We start from the raw sequence: 16,284 nt of genomic DNA, 5'->3' as shown, positions 1-16,284 counted from the left end.
GCTTGCCCTGTGAAGACTGGCTTCCCTTCCCCCATCCCTCAAACTTTGCCCAAGGTCCCGAGATGTCACACGAAGTTGGCACTTCAAGCACACTTTCCCTCCAGTTTCTCCACCAGACACGGCGGTTGCCCCTCCCCTCCCCACCTCCACTCGTGGCTTAGTAGCTAGAGCATGGGCCTGGGAATCAGAAGGTCATGAGTTCTAATCCCAGCTCTGCCACTTACAATAATAATTATTATGATGGCATTTATTAAGTGCTTACTATGTGCAAAGCACTGTTCTAAGCGCTGGGGAGTTTACAAGGTGATCAAGTTGTCCAGCGGGGGGGGCTCACAGTCTTAATCCCCATTTTACAGATGAAGTAACTGAGGCCCAGAGAAGTGAAGTGGCTTGCCCAAAGTCACCCAGCTGACAATTGCGGAGCTGGGGTTTGAACCCATGACCTCTGACTCCGAAGCCAGGGCTCTTTCCACTGAGCCACGCTGCTTCTCTTGACTGCTGTGTGACCTTGGGCAAATCACTTCACTTCCTTGGGCCTCAGTTCCCTCATCTGGAAAATGGGGGTTGAGACTGTGAGCCCCATGTGGGACAGGGATTGGGTCCAACCTGATTTGCAAGTATCCACCCCAGCGCTTAGTACAGTGCCTGGCACATAGTAAGTGCTTAACAACTAGTATCATCATCATCATCACTCCCGCTACTGCTTCCCTCCTCTCCCAAAGCCCCCATGCCTCCCCTCACCCGCTTGTGAGGGGGGAAGATGAGGGAGGGGAGCGCAACCTCCAGAGAGCCCCTGGAGGGGTGGGATTCATTCATTCATTCATTAACAATAACAATGATGGCATTTATTAAGTGCTTACTATGTGCAAAGCCCTGTTCTAAGCGCTGGGGAGGTTACAAGGTGATCAGATTGCCCCACAGGGGGCTCACAGTTTTAATCCCCATTTTACAGACGAGGTAGCTGAGGCACAGAGAAGTGAAGTGACTTGCCCAAAGTCACACAGCAGACAGTTGGCGGGGCAGGGATTTGAACCCACGACCTCTGACTCCAAAGCCCGGGCTCTTTCCATTGAGCCATGCTGCTTCTCCAGTTCAATCGTATTGATTGAGCGCTGACTGTGTGCAGGGCGCTTGGGAAGTTGAAATCGGTAACAGATAGAGACGGTCCCTGCCCACCAGCGGGCTCCTTCCGAGCTGTGGCCCGCCGCAGCCGGTCCCCCGGCCTGCCCTCCCCTTCCCTGGCACTGCCCCTCCCCAGCGTGGGCTGGGGAGGATTATTATGGAGCTGCGGAGCCTCCCGCCCGGGCCTTGTAATTATGTCACACAGCAAGGAGGCCGCAGGCCGCGCGGCATCTGGCCTGTGGTCTCCAACTTTTGTTTCAAGATCCCGGGCTAATTATAGACAGAAAAAGCGGTGGCAGGGCAATTTCCGCGGGCTCTGCCGGCCGGGGTCCTATTAGGGGACGGGGGTGGGGCGGGGGGGAGCCAGCCAAGTCCGTCCGGTCCCCCCTTCTCCCCCCGGCCCGGGCACGTGCGTTTCATTAGGGTCGGAGGGCGGACCTATTTTACATCCCCATTTTACAGATGAGGTAACTGAGGCCCAGAGAAGTTAAGTGACTTGTCCAAGGTCACACAGCTGACAAACCGCGGGCCTAGCGGGCAGTGCCAGGGCGCTCCATCCCCACCCTCGAGCCCCCCAACCTCGACCCTTCCCAAATCCATCCCATCCACGCCCCGACACGCTCACCTGAGACGCGCCAAAACCCATTCTACCTGCGCGGACTCCCACGCAGACCCACGGACGTTCAGTAATAATAATAATAATAATCTTTTAGACTGTGAGCCCACTGTTGGGTAGGGACTGTCTCTATATGTTGCCAATTTGTACTTCCCAAGCGCTTAGTACAGTGCTCTGCACATAGTAAGCGCTCAATAAATACGATTGATGAATAATAATAATAATGGCATTTGTTAAGAGCTTACTACATGCCAAGCACTGTTCTAAGCGCTGGGGAGCAGGTTGTCCCACGTGGGGCTCGCAGTCTTCATCCCCATTTTACAGATGAGGTCACTGAGACCCAGAGAAGTGAAGTGATTTGCCCAAAGCCACACAGCTGACAACTGGCGGAGCGGGATTAGGACCCTTGACCTCTGACTGCCAAGCCCGGGCTCTTTAATAATAATAATAATAATAATAGTAATGTTAGTATTTGTTAAGCGCTTACTACATGCCAAGCACTGTTCAATAATAATGTTACTATTTGTTAAGCGCTTATTACGTGCCAAACTTCCCAAGCGCTTAGTACAGTGCTCTGCACACAGTAAGCGCTCAATAAATACGATTGAATGAATGAAAGCACTGTTCTAAGCGCTGGGAGGGATACAAGGTGATCAGATCATGATCCCTCTGCCCATCCGCCAAGCTAGCTCTCTTCCTCCCTTCAAGGCCCTACTGAGAGCTCACCTCCTCCAGGAGGCCTTCCCAGACTGAGCCCCTTCCTTCCTCTCCCCCTCATCCCCCCTCCATCCCCCCATCTTACCTCCTTCCCTTCCCCACAGCACCTGTATATATGTATATATGTTTGTACAGATTTATTACTCTATTTATTTATTTATTTATTTTACTTGTACATATCTATTCTATTTATTTTATTCTGTTAGTATGTTTGGTTTTGTTCTCTGTCTCCCCCCTTTTAGACTGTGAGCCCACTGTTGGGTAGGGACCGTCTCTATATGTTGCCAACTTGTACTTCCCAAGCGCTTAGTACAGTGCTCTGCACACAGTAAGCGCTCAATAAATACGATTGATTGACTGATCAGGTTGTCCCACGTGGGACTCACAGTCTTCATCCCCATTTTACAGATGAGGTAACTGAGGCCCAGAGAAGTTAAGTGACTTGTCCAAGGTCACACAGCTGACAAACCACGGAGTGGGATTAAAACTCATACCCTCTGACTCCCAAGCCCGGGATCGTTCCACTGAGCCACACTGCACACGTCTCCACTGCCACTCATGCCCCCGGAGACACGCTGGCATCGGGAGAGCTCAGACAGACCCCTCTCCTCTCCTCTCCTCGAGGACCCCGGCTGCAGCTCAATCAATCAATCAATCAATCAATCGTATTTATTGAGCGCTTACTGTGTGCAGAGCACTGTACTAAGCGCTTGGGAAGTACAAGTTGGCAACATATAGAGACAGTCCCTACCCAACAGTGGGCTCACAGTCTAGAAGGGGGAGAAGGCTCCTCGGGCTGGGCTTCCAACTCCCGACACTCTAGGTCGCCGCTATGTCGCCGATATCATCATCATCATCAATCGTATTTATTGAGCGCTTACTGTGTGCAGAGCACTGTACTAAGCGCTTGGGAAGTACAAGTTGGCAACATATAGAGACAGTCACTACCCAACAGTGGGCTCACAGTCTAAAAGACATGGGTTCTAATCCTGGCTCTGCCACTTGTCTGCTGTGTGACCTTGGTCAAGCCACTTAACTTCTCTGTGCCTCAGTTACCTCATCTGTAAAATGGGGATTAAGACTGTGAGCCTCAAGTGGGACAACCTGATTACCTTTTATCTACCCCAGAGCTTAGAACATTGCCTGGCATATAGTAAGTGCTTAACAAATACCACCATCATCATCATATGTTGCCGACTTGGACCAACCAAGTGCTTAGTACGGTGCTCTGCATTCAATCATATTTATTGAGCTCTTACTATGTGCAGAGCACTATACTAAGCGCTTGGGAAGTACAAGTTGGCAACATATAGAGACAGTCCCTACCCAACAGCGGGCTCACAGTCTAGAAGGGGGAGACAGACAACAAAACAAAACATATTAACAAAATAAAATAAATAGAATAAATATCAATCAATCAATCGTATTTATTGAGCGCTTACTGTGTGCAGAGCACTGTACTAAGCGCTTGGGAAGGACAAGTTGGCAATGTATAGAGACAGTCCCTACCCAACAGTGGGACACCTCCCTCCCCAGGGGACCCTCGCCCGAGCTCCTAAGGGCACATCGGACCCTCGGAATAACGCTGCTCGCGCCCGCACCCATTCGCCTACACACCCTCGAAGCGCTCAAGCACATAATAATAATAACGATGGCATTTGTTAAGCGCTTACTATGTGCCAAACACTGTCTAAGCGCTGGCGAGGATACAAGATGAGCAGGTTGTCCCCAAGTGGGGCTCACAGTCTTAATCCCCATTTTACAGATGAGGGAACTGAGGCCCAGAGAAGTGAAGTAACTTTGGCAAAGTCACACAGCTGACCTTTGGCGGAGGTGGGATTTGAACCCATGACCTCTGACTGCCAAGCCCGGGCTCTTTCCACTGAGCCACGCTGATGAATGCGCATGCATGCGTGCCCTCCGGACACCTCCCTCACCCACACTGATATAGACGCACAAACACACACACACACCCCACATACACACACACACACACACATTCATTCATTCATTCATTCATCCCATAGCATTTCTGGAGCGCTTACTGTGTGCACAGCACTGTCCTAAGCGCTTGGCAAGTGTAATTCCTCAATAAAAGAGAGATAATCCCTGCCCACACCGGGTTTACAGTCTGGCGGTGGGGGGGCAGACAGACATCAAAACAAGTCAGCAGGCATCAATATCAATAAATAGAATTATAGATAGAGATAGGCACCTCAAAACAAGTAAATGGGCATCAATATAATCGAATTGAATTGAATTATAGATAGAGATAACAATAATAATGACGATGGTATGTGTTAAGCTCTTACTATGTGCCAAGCCCTGTTCTAAGCGTTGAGTCCTGTTCTAAGCGCTGAGATATACACATCAAAACAAGTCAGCAGGCACAGAGGAAGCAGTGTGGCTCAGTGGAAAGAGCCCGGGCTTTGGTTCAAATCCCGCCTCCGCCAACTGTCAGCTGTGTGACTTTGGGCAAATCCCTTTACTTCTCTCTGCCTCAGTTCCCTCATCTGTAAAATGGGGGTGAAGACTGTGAGCCCCCTGTGGGAGAATCTGATCACCTCGTAACCTCCCCAGCGCTTAGAACAGTGCTTTGCACATAGTAAGCGCTTAATAAGTCATCTATTATTATTATCATCAATAATATTGATAATATTATCAATTTTCTAGACCGTGAACCCGCTGTTGGGTAGGGACCGTCTCTATATGTTGCCAGCTTGTATTTCCCAAGCGCTCAGTACAGTGCTCTGCACACAGTAAGCGCTCAATAGAAGCAGCGTGGCCCAGTGGACAGAGCCCGGGCTTTGGAGTCCGAGGTCATGGGTTCAAATCCCGGCTCTGCCAACTGTCAGCTGGGTGACTTTGGGCGGGTCACTTTACTTCTCTGTGCTTCAGTTCCCTCATCTGTGAAATGGGGATGAAGAGTGCGAGCCCCCCGTGGGACAACCTGGTCACCTTGTAACCTCCCCAGCGCTTAGAACAGGGCTTGGCACATAGTAGGGCTCCGACACCTCCATGGCCACAGCCCGCCCACCCGGGCATCCACGCCCACCCCCGCGGCTACGGGTGATGCCGGGGGTGGGAGCGTCCTGGACGCCCCCGCGCGCCCCCCGAGCCGGTCCCAGGCCGGTCCGGGGTGAAAGAAGGGCTTGGCCCTCCCGGGACGGGGCGGCCCGCCTCCCACCTGCCCGCTCCCCGCCTGGCACCCCCGCGGCCGCCCCGGGCTGGGCAGGACGGCGGGCAGGGGGGCACCCACGGGTCACCGGAGGTCACTTACAGGTAGCTGCCTCTGGGCAGGAGGAGCGGGAGGAGCAGGAGCAGGAGGAGGAGGAGGGAGGGGAGCCGGGCCGGGCGGGAGGGCAGGGAGGGCATGGCTGAGCGCCGGCCGCACGGGGAGCGCAGGGGGCGTCTCCCCGGGGGAGCCGGCGGGGGGTGGGGGCGGGGGGCTCCCCCGGGACCCGCCTGGAGCCCCCAGGACGGGGCCGCTCACTGCCCTGCCCGGGGGCGGGCGGGGCGGACGGGCGGACGGGAGCACAGGGGGGCGGACAGGCGGGGGGGACAGGCCGGCCGGAGGACAGACAGACAGACAGACAGACAGACAGACAGGGGAACACACGGGCAGGAGGCCAGGAGGGAGGACGGGCGGACGGGGGAACACACAGGCAGGAGGACAGACGGGAGGACAGACGGACAGGGGGACAGGGGGACCGACAGGCGAGAGGACAGACGGGAGGAAAGACAGGAGGATAGACAGGAGGACAGGCGGGAGGACAGGCAGACAGGGGAACACACAGGCAGGATGATAGACAGACGGGAGGACAGACAGGAGGACAGGCGGGAGGATAGACAGGAGGACAGACGGGAGGACAGTCAGGGGCACAGGCAGACAGGAGGACAGACAGACGGGAGGATAGACAGGAGGACAGACAGGCGGGAGGGCAGACAGGAGGACAGGCAGGAGGACAGGCAGGGGGACAGACGGTAGGACAGACAGGGGGACGGGCAGGCAGGAGGACAGACAGACGGGAGGATAGACAGGAGATCAGGCGGGAGGACAGACAGGAGGACAGGCAGGAGGACAGACGGTAGGACAGACAGAGGGACAGGCAGACGGGAGGATAGACAGGAGGGCAGACAGGAGGACAGGCGGGTGGTCAGGCGGGCCAGGATGGGTGTGCGAGTCTCCCCTCCCGCCCCCTCCCTTCCCCTCCCCTTCCCTCCCCTTCCCTCTCCCTGACTCAGGGACCGCAGCGCAGCGCAGCGCACCGCACGGCCCCTGCCCCCTCCTCCCCCTCGGGGGGCTTTTTAAAGGGCCACAAGGGACCATCCGGCCCGCCCGCTCAGTGGGCAGCCCCCCGGCCTCCGGGCCCGCCCCCTCCCCCTTCGGCAGAGGGGTGGGGGTGCTGGGGCTGCTGGGGACCACTTTGCCTGCTCCGTGCCCTTGAGGGAGGGGGCAGACCTCTACACCCCTCCCCCCCGCCCCCCCCCCACCCGGCTGACAGTTATCCCATTTCCTTTCCTGATCTCATTCATTCAATCCATTCAATTCGATCGTATTTATTGAGCGCTTACTGTGTGCAGAGCACTGTGCTAAGCGCTTGGGGAAGTACAATACAGCAATAGAGACAATCCCTGGCCACAACAAGCTTATAGTCTAGACGTTGGGCGGGGGAGGGGGGGAACAGACATCGATATAAATAAATAAAATGACTGATCTGTGCATAAGTGTTGTGGGGCGGGGAGGAGGGGAAGAGCAAAGGGAGCAAGTCGGGTTGATGCAGAAGGGAGTGGGAGATGAGGAAAAGGGGGGCTTTTCCTTCCTTCCTTCGTTTTCCCAGCCCAAGTCCCGACACCGACCCTCGGCCCTTTTTCTCTGTACTCGGGACCCCCAAGGCGGCGAGAGTTGGGGTGAACAGACCGGAGCAGATCCCCTCCCCGCCTAATCAATCAATCGTATTTATTGAGCGCTTACTGGCTGAGCAGAGCAGAGCACTGTACTAAGCGCTTGGAAAGTACAATCCAGCAACAGAGACAATTCCTGCCCACAACGGGCTCACGGTCTAGAGGAGGGGAGAGACACATCAATACCACGGGGATGCAGGAAGGATGAGGATAATGGGGTCCTCAGGCACCCCCCACCCCTCACCAGCGGGGCCCTGAATATGAGAAGCGTTAGAGAAACAGCCTGTTTTATTGGATAGAGCACGGGCTTGGGGGTCAGAGGACGTGGGTTCTAATCCCCTCTTCACCACCTGTCTGCTATGTGATCTTGGGCAAGCCACTTAACTTCTCTGTGCCTCAGTTATTCCATCTGTAAAATGAGGATTAAGACTGTGAGCCCCACGTGGCACAACCTGATAACCTTGTATCTACTCCAGCGCATAGAACGGTGCTTGGCACCTAGTGAGAGCTTAACGAATACCGTTATTATTATTCTCCCGCTACTTAAATGAGATTCTAGCGTTCCGAGGGTCCAGGCCCCGCAGGACCAGACAGGTGCCTTATAGGGGAGTGAGAGCACCGTCATCCCCATCATCCCCACATCGCCTCCTAATCTGCAATGATCAATCAATCAATCAATCGTATTTATTGAGCGCTTACTGTGTGCAGAGCACTGTACTAAGCGCTTGGGAAGTACAAGTTGGTAACATATAGAGACAGTCCCTACCCAACAGTGGGCTCACAGTCTAAAAGAGTGGGCTCACAGTCTAAAAGAGTGGGCTCTTCCCGCCTCCCATCCCCAGCCCCAGGATTTTACCTGGAGTCAGAGAACTCTGGAGATCCGACCCGTAACCAGGAGATTTGCAATTGTACAGGTGGACTAGGAGGCGGTGGGAAGGAAGAGGAAAAAGAAGAGGAGAGAAAGAGAGACAGAGAGAGAGAGAGAAAGAGAGACAGAGAGAGAGAGAGAGAGAGAGAAGGAGGAGGAGGAGGAGGAGGAAACGGGAGAAAGGAAGAGGAGAAAGAGGAGAATTGATCCGTGGTATTTACTGAATGCTTACTGGAGTGGGGAGGAGGAGGAAGAGAAGCAACCACAACCACAACCACCACAACAGCAACAAGAACACAGGGGGGAAGCCACGCTTTGGACGATGCCGACTAGCCCTGGTGGGAAACGCCTTTGAATGCCACCGGGGGGAAAGGGAAGAGAGGGGCCAGTCACAGGTGTCCCTTAACTAACGGGCTAGCCGGATCCTTTTCTCCTGCCCTTTGAAGCAACATGGGGCAGTGGCTAGAGCACAGGCCTGGGAATCAGAAGGTCATGGGTTCTAATCCAGGCTCTGCCACTTGTCTGCTTGGGTAAGCCACTTCACTTCTCTGGACCTCAGTGACCTCATCTGTAAAATCGGGATTAAGACTGCGAGCCCCACGTGGGGCAGCGACGGTGTCCAACCCGATTTGCTTGCATCCACCTCAGCGCTTAGTACAGAGCCTGGCACATAGGAAACGCTTAACAAATACCATAATAATAATAAATCAAGGCCCAAAGATATCAGATGGGAGAAACGATGTAGTTATCCACCGATTTTGCTCACTAAAACCTACGCTCAGGCCAGATGACGAATCGGAAGCAGCGTGGCTCAGTGGGAAAAGCCCGGGCTTTGGAGTCAGAGGTCAGGGGTTCAAATCCCGGCTGTGCCAACTGTCAGCTATGTGACTTTGGGCAAGTCATTTAACTTCTCTGTGCCTCAGTTCCCTCATCTGTACAATGGGGATTAAGACTGTGAACCCCTTGCGAGACAACCTGATAACCTCCCCAGCGCTTAGAACAGTGCTTTGAACATAGTAAGCGCTTAATAAATGCCATTATTATTATTATTAATGGGAATAAGGAACCGGATCGTTTCGACGGCAGTTGTGTTGTCCTCTCCCAAGCGCTTAATACAGTGTTCTGTACCCAGTAGGCACCCAATAAATATCATTGATTGATTGATTGATTCTGCCCCTGGAGGCCTGGGTTCGGGTTAGGGGTAGGGGGAGAAACATTTACCCGGATCGACTTCTGCAGAAGTTGACCCTATTTGTAGCCGGGAGGGATTGTAGTCGGGCGGAAGAGTCGTGTTATAGTGGGGGTGAGAGGAGGGCGCCAGGGGATGGCATCTTCAGATCCAGACGGAAATGCTCCCTCTCGCTCAATCAAACTCAATGAGCGCTCCTCATCTCCCGTTCCCTAGCTCAAAGGCTTATCCACCTCCTGGCGCTCCCCACGAAATAAAAACGAGGAAGCAGGGGGCACCAAGCGATGAGAAGTGTGAAATAAATTATTCGGATAATTAAAGCAGGCCCCCCCACCCCCGAAATATCCCAGGACACGTTTCCTGTGGTTTAGAGGTTGTGTTAGACCATTTGTATGCGTGTATATGTGTTTTACCATGGTGGGGAAATGAGTAGACACACATACGTGTACGTGAATATAATAATAATAATAATAATGGCATTTGTTAAGCTCTTACTGTGTGCCAAGCACTGTTCTAAGCATTGCGGGGCAGGGGGTACAAGGTAGGTTGTCCTACGTGGGGCACACACTTTTAATCCCCATTTTACAGATGAGGTAACTGAGGCACAGAGAAGTTAAGTGACTTGTCCAAAGTTACACAGTTAACAAGTGGCGGAGGCGGGATTAGAACCCATGGCCTCTGACTCCCAAACCGTGCTCTTCTCACTGAGCCACGCTGCATTTACGCATACATGCGCAGGCATGGCAGATGTAATTGTGCACCTGCAGATACATTTATCTATGTCCAGATATAATAATGATGGTATTTATTAAGCTCTGACTATGTGCCAGCCACTGTTCTAAGGGCTGGGGTAGGCACAAGGTCATCAGGTAGTCCCACGTGGGACTCACAATCTTAATCCCCGTTTTACAGAGGAGGTCACTGAGGCCCAGAGAAGTGAAGTGGTTTGACCAAGGTCACACAGCAGACAAGTGGCGGAGCCGGGATGAGAACCCAAATCCTCAGACTCTCAATCCCGGGCTCTATCCACTAGGCCACACTGCCTCTCTAGACATATAGATATAGATGATATAGATATAGATATATATCTGTGCATCTGTCTGCGTATGCCCCCGTCCTCTTCACTCATTCATTCATTCATTCAGTCGTATTTACTGAGTGCTTACTGTGTGCAGAGCACTGTACTAAGCGCTTGGGAAGTACAAGTCGGCAACATATTAGAGACGGACCCTACCCAACAACGGGCTCACAGTCTAGAAGGGGAAGACACAACAAAACCAAACAGGTGTCAAAATCGTCAGAACAAATAGAAACTTCCCGCCTGGTCCTCCCTTTTCCCTCCTCCCTCCTCATCCTTGCTTCTCCTTCTCGGACCCTCCTCCCTCCTCGGACGAGCTGACCACTGTCCTGCCCTGGTTCGGCCCGTCCCACCATCCGCACCCCCAGGCATACTGGGATCGGCCTGCGGGCCCCTGACTAGCCTCAGTTTCCCCAGTCGCGGCTGGAGTAGACCCCACCCCCAGCCCGCTGCTCCCCGGATCCAGGGAGCCCCCACCCTCCAGCCCAGGCCCGATCCGCGGCTAATCGCCCACCTTCTCGGGAGGGTCACTGCGCCGGCTTGAAGGCGCAGGTAATAATAAAAGTAACAATGATGGCTTTTGTGAAGCGCTTACTATGTGCCAAACACTGTTCTAAGCGCTGGAGGGATACAAGGTGATCAGGTTGTCCCAAGTGGGGCTCACAGTCTTAATCCCCATTTTCCAGATGAGGGAACTGAGGCCCAGAGAAGTTAAGTGACTTGTCCAAAGTCACACAGATGACAAGGGAGCCCTTTGTTGGGTGGGGACCGTCTCTATAGGTTACCGACTTGTACTTCCCAGCGCTTGGTACAGTGCTCTGCACACAGTAAGCGCTTAATAAATACGATCGAATGAATGAATGAAAGAATGAATGAATGAAGCGGCGGAGCGGGATTAGAACCCACGACCTCCGACTCGCAAACCCGGGCTCTTTCCACTGAGCCACGGATGGAGAGCGAACTGGATGGGGGAGTTTTCCTCCCTCCCCTGCAGGGCCGGGGAAAGCCCGAGCAACAAACACCCACACCCACACACACACCCACACCCACACACACACACATACGCACTCGCACACACACATATACACACACACGCATACGCACTCGCACACACACATATACACACACACACACACACACACTACATAAACGCGCGCACACGCACACCACTCACCGTGATCTGCATTCTCACAAACTCATCATCATCATCATCAATCGTATTCATTGAGCGCTTCCTGTGTGCAGAGCACTGTACTAAGCGCTTGGGAAGTACAAGTTGGCAACATATAGAGGCAGTCCCTACCCGATAGTGGGCTCACAGTCTAAAAGGGGGAGACAGAGAACAAAACCAAACATACTAACAAAATAAAATACAAACTGAGACAGAAACGCACACACGCACACATTCACACAAACACACACAAACACACACAGAAACATTCACGGCCCCGCTTCCCATACCACCCCCGAGGTTGAGGAACAGCGGTGATCCCAGCTGGATTTGGGGGAAAGGGTGAGGTTCCAGCTGGAAAGGTGGGACCGTCCAGAGCCGCTTCCACGGGATGCAGCGTGGCCTAGTGGCTAGAGCCCGGGCCTGGGGAGTCAGAAGGACCTGAGTTCTAATCCCGGCTCGGCCACATGTCTGCTGGGTGACCTTGGGGCAAATCACTTCATTTCTCAGGGCCTCAGTGACCTCATCTGTACAGTGGAGGTTAAGACTGTGAGCCCCATGTGGGACAGGGACAACCTGATTAATTTGTATCTAAGGCAGAGTTCTGTACAGTCTCCGGCGCATAGTAAGCGTTTAACAAATACCACAAAAAAGAGTTGACGGTGAGATGGAGATTGGGGCATTACCTTCTCCCCCGAACTCGGGGACCCCTCGCCCCCGGGACGGCCCTCAATTGAAGTCCCTCCTTCCCCCACCCCCTCGTCTTCTCAGGGCAGAGGATGGGCATAAAGGGAAGAAGAAATGCACGTGTCCTTTCCTTGGGAAGCAGGGACGCCAGGGACCAGGTCATTCATTCATTCAATCGTATTTATTGGGCGCTTACTGTGTGCAAAGCACTGTGCTAAGCGCTTGAAAGAGTATGCTATAACAACGGTGAATCAGAAGAGAAGCAGCGTGGCTTAAGTGGAAAGAGCCCGGGCTTGGGACTCAGAGGTCGTGGGTTCTAACCCCAGGCCCGCCACTTATCAGCTGGGTGACTTTGGGCCGGTCACTTCACTTCTCTGCGCCTCAGTGACCTCATCTGTAAATTGGGGATGAAGACTGTGAGCCCCACGTGGGACAACCTGATCACCTTGTATCTGCACCAGCGCTTAGACCAGTGCGTGGCACATAGTAAGTGCTTAACAAATACCATCATTACTTCTAGACCGTGAGCCCGCTGTTGGGTAGGGACCGTCTCTGTATGTTGCCAACTTGTACTTCCCAAGCGCTTAGTACAGTGCTCTGCACACAGTAAGCGCTCAATAAATACGATTGAATGAATAATAAAGAGACACATTCCCAGCCCACAACGAGCTCACAGTCTGGGCCACAGCCCTCTCCCCCCAACACACAAGCCCGTAGCTTTTCGGTGGGGGAACCGCCCTGATTGGGGTCCCCCCCAACACGTACGTGGACCCTCGGGGACCCCCGTACCGGGTCCCGAGCGTCACCTGCCCCCTCCCACCCCGCCCCTCGCCCCCCCACGGCGCTTAGAGATCTGGTATTCCGGTCCTGATTTTTACTTTATTTTTTATAGCCTAACACCTCCTCCCCCGTGGCCTCCCTCCCGGCCAGTTGGGGAGGGGGTATAAGGATGCGCCACCCTGTCTTTAAAGCGGGAGAAACGCAGGACCAGAGAGGGTAAGCGATTTTCCGAAGGCCACCCAGCGTCTCGGAGGTGAGGGGGGGACCTGGTGATTCTCAACCCCGACCTTCCCCCCTCCCCGGGGAGCTGGGGCGCGGGTGTCCTCCTAGACTGTGAGCCCACTGTTGGGTAGGGACTGTCTCTATATGTTGCCAACTTGTACTTCCCAAGCGCTTAGTACAGTGCTTTGCACACAGTAAGCGCTCAATAAATCCGATTGATTGGTTGATTGATTGATTGAGTCGGGGGTCGGAGGTGGGATTGGGGAGGGGGCGCCGCCGCCCCCCGTTCTCTATCCTTCGCCCCCTCCCCCAGGACTGTCTGATCCGAGAAGCAGCGTGGCTCAGTGGCAAGAGCCCAGGCTTTGGAGTCAGATGTCGTGGGTTCAAATCCCGCCTCCGCCAACCGTCAGCTGTGTGACTTTGGGCAAGTCACTTCACTTCTCTGGGCCTCAGTTCCCTCATCTGTAAAATGGGGGTTAAAACCGTGAGCCCCCCGTGGGACAACCTGATCACCTTGTGACCTCCCCAGCACTGAGAACAGGGCTCTGCACGTAGTAAGCGCTTAACAAATACCATCATTATTATTTATCCGGGGTTCGGCCGGCTGGGTGCCTCCCTGCGTGGGGGATCGGTGGGGTGTGGGGAGCGCGTCCCACGGGTGGCACCCCTTCTTCCCAACTGGTGGCACCCAGTCCCCCCGCGGGTGGCACCCCTTCTTCCCCAGTCCCCCCCCACGGGTGGCACCCCCTTCCCCGCGCCCCCGGCCGCACGGTCCCCCCGGGCAGCGTTGGGGTCCGGCCTTGGGGATCTTTTGTGCCCAGATGGGTCCCCCGGCGAGGAAGAGGCCGGCGCTCGACAGGTAGGGACTCGGCCGGGCTCAGGAATGTGGAAATACGACTCGCCTGGGCCAGGGCGCCCGCGGAACGGGGAACCAACGGGGAACGAACGGGGAACGGGGCGCGGGCCCGGACGGGGGGACCCCGCCACCGCCGGCTCTGATGCCCCCCAGCCCCGGCCCCCCTGCCCCCGGCCCCCTGCCTCCTGCCCAGGCCGGTCCTGCCGTCGGGGCGGCGCTGGGGTGGCCGCTGCGTCCCGCGTGGAGCCCCGGGGCCCGGGGAGGGGGCTGCCGGACCCCCGGCTCACACCCCATCCGAGACCCACCGGCCTCCAAGGTGATTTCTACACGTCTGGGGGATGGGAGGGACACCCGGACACTTCAGGCCTGCGCTCACACACACACACACACACACACACACACACGCACACGCACACACTCGCACTCACACATTCACACACACGCACTCATTCACACACGCATAAACACACATCACATACTCATTCACACACGCACACACACACACATTCACAAACACATACACACACTCGCTCACTCATTCACACACACACACACTCGCACTCACACATTCACACACACGCACTCACACACGCATAAACACACACTGGCACACATTCACGCACACACTCATTCACACACACACACATTCACAAACACATACACACACTCGCACACTCATTCACACACACACACCCCACACACACACACGCGAATCCCGGGGCAGTTCGGAACCAGAGCTTTTTCTTTTCTTTATCTTTCCTTCTCTCTCTCTTTTTTCCCCCTCCCTCCTCTCTCCGCCGCTTTCAGCTCTCCCATTGTCCGCCCCCTCCCCCCGGGTCCCCGGCTGGGGGGAGTAGCGGTGGTGGGGGGGGGGGGAGGAGGCCCAACAGTAGGTCTGAGAGGGTCAGACGGTCCCTCCATCCCCAAATCGTCCCGTGACCCTCCCCCTGTACCTCCCTATAACGCGGGCTGCAGCTGACAAGCTCAAGCCACCGGCGCGGTCCCAGCCTCGGGGGGTGGGGGGCGGGGAGGGGATGAACCAAAGTGTAAGAGTGTGTGTGTGTGTTTGTGTGTGTGTGTGTGTGAGTGTCCCCCAAATTTCCCCCTTCCCGGTTCCTCCATCGGCGGACCCCTGCCCCCCGCCCCTCCCCCGGTCCCCACGGTTACTCACCCCAGTTTGACATAGATGACTCCAAAGCAGAGAAACACGTAGAAAACCCACTCGCGAGAGTTTCTGTGCATGATCTAGACAGTGGGCTAAGCCATAAACTCTGGGACCAGAAAGAGGCAACCGGGGTGGGGATGGGGATGGGGATGGGGATGGGGGGGTCTCCGCCAGTTAAATCCCCAGGAGAGCCCCCCGACAGCCGTCCAGCCCCCGGGCTCCGGCTGCGACCATCCTGGAGCCCGCGATCCCCCGGGGGAGAGGGGACGGGGGCCCGGGGGGGGGGGAGGGGGGAATCAACACACGAAATTGATCTATAAGGCAATCGATAAGTAAGTCGCAAATAAATAAATAAATAGATGCCCGCCGGGGAGGCGCGGTGGGGGCAGGGAAAGGGCCCTGCGCCCCGGAGGGGAGGTCTGTATGGGTGGGGAGGGGGCGGCCAGGCTCCAAGGCCCCCCCAGCCCTTGGGAGACCCCCGTCCCAAGCAGTCCTCCTCGGCTCCTTCTCATTCACCAGCTGAGAAAGAGCCGGCGCAGCCCGGTGAGGTTTCCCGGGCCCGGGCCTTCCCCCAGGTAAAATCCACCTATCTTGCAATCTGAAATTTCAGGTAGGAGGCTCGCTCGCTCTCACGCTCTCTCGCTCTGTGTGTGTGTGTGTGTGTGTGTGTGTGTGTGTGTCTCTCTCTCTCGCTCTATCTCTCTCTCTCTCTCCCTCCCTCTTCCCCCTCCCCTCTTCCCTCCCCTCCACTCAGTCCCTCTCTCTCCCCGTGACACAAACCCACTCTATTAAACCCCATTCTTTTCTTTCCCTCTTGGTCTGGTTGCCAAAGGGGCTGAGGATGGGGGAGGGCCTGGGGGGGTGGGGGGCTTCTGTCTGGTGGGAAACGGCGGGGGGCGACCCGGGGA

The 16,284-nt window shown here is 55.3% G+C and overlaps 1 protein-coding gene across 1 annotated transcript in view; it reads right to left on the bottom strand.

Annotated features, from left to right (window-relative positions):
- Positions 1-15,453, bottom strand: part of WNT7B (Wnt family member 7B) — a 95,825-nt gene extending 80,372 nt beyond the window's left edge. Inside the window, exon 1 of the mRNA XM_038756589.1 lies at positions 15,383-15,453. Coding sequence (XP_038612517.1) covers positions 15,383-15,453 — 71 coding nt within the window. The remainder of the gene's footprint in view (positions 1-15,382) is intronic.
- Positions 15,454-16,284: the final 831 nt, after the last annotated feature.

Source organism: Tachyglossus aculeatus, chromosome 14 (genome assembly GCF_015852505.1).
Source record: "Tachyglossus aculeatus isolate mTacAcu1 chromosome 14, mTacAcu1.pri, whole genome shotgun sequence".
Taxonomy (NCBI): Eukaryota; Metazoa; Chordata; class Mammalia; order Monotremata; family Tachyglossidae; genus Tachyglossus; species Tachyglossus aculeatus.
Note: the sequence above shows the minus strand (reverse complement) of the source record. Positions and strands in the feature narration are given on the sequence as shown.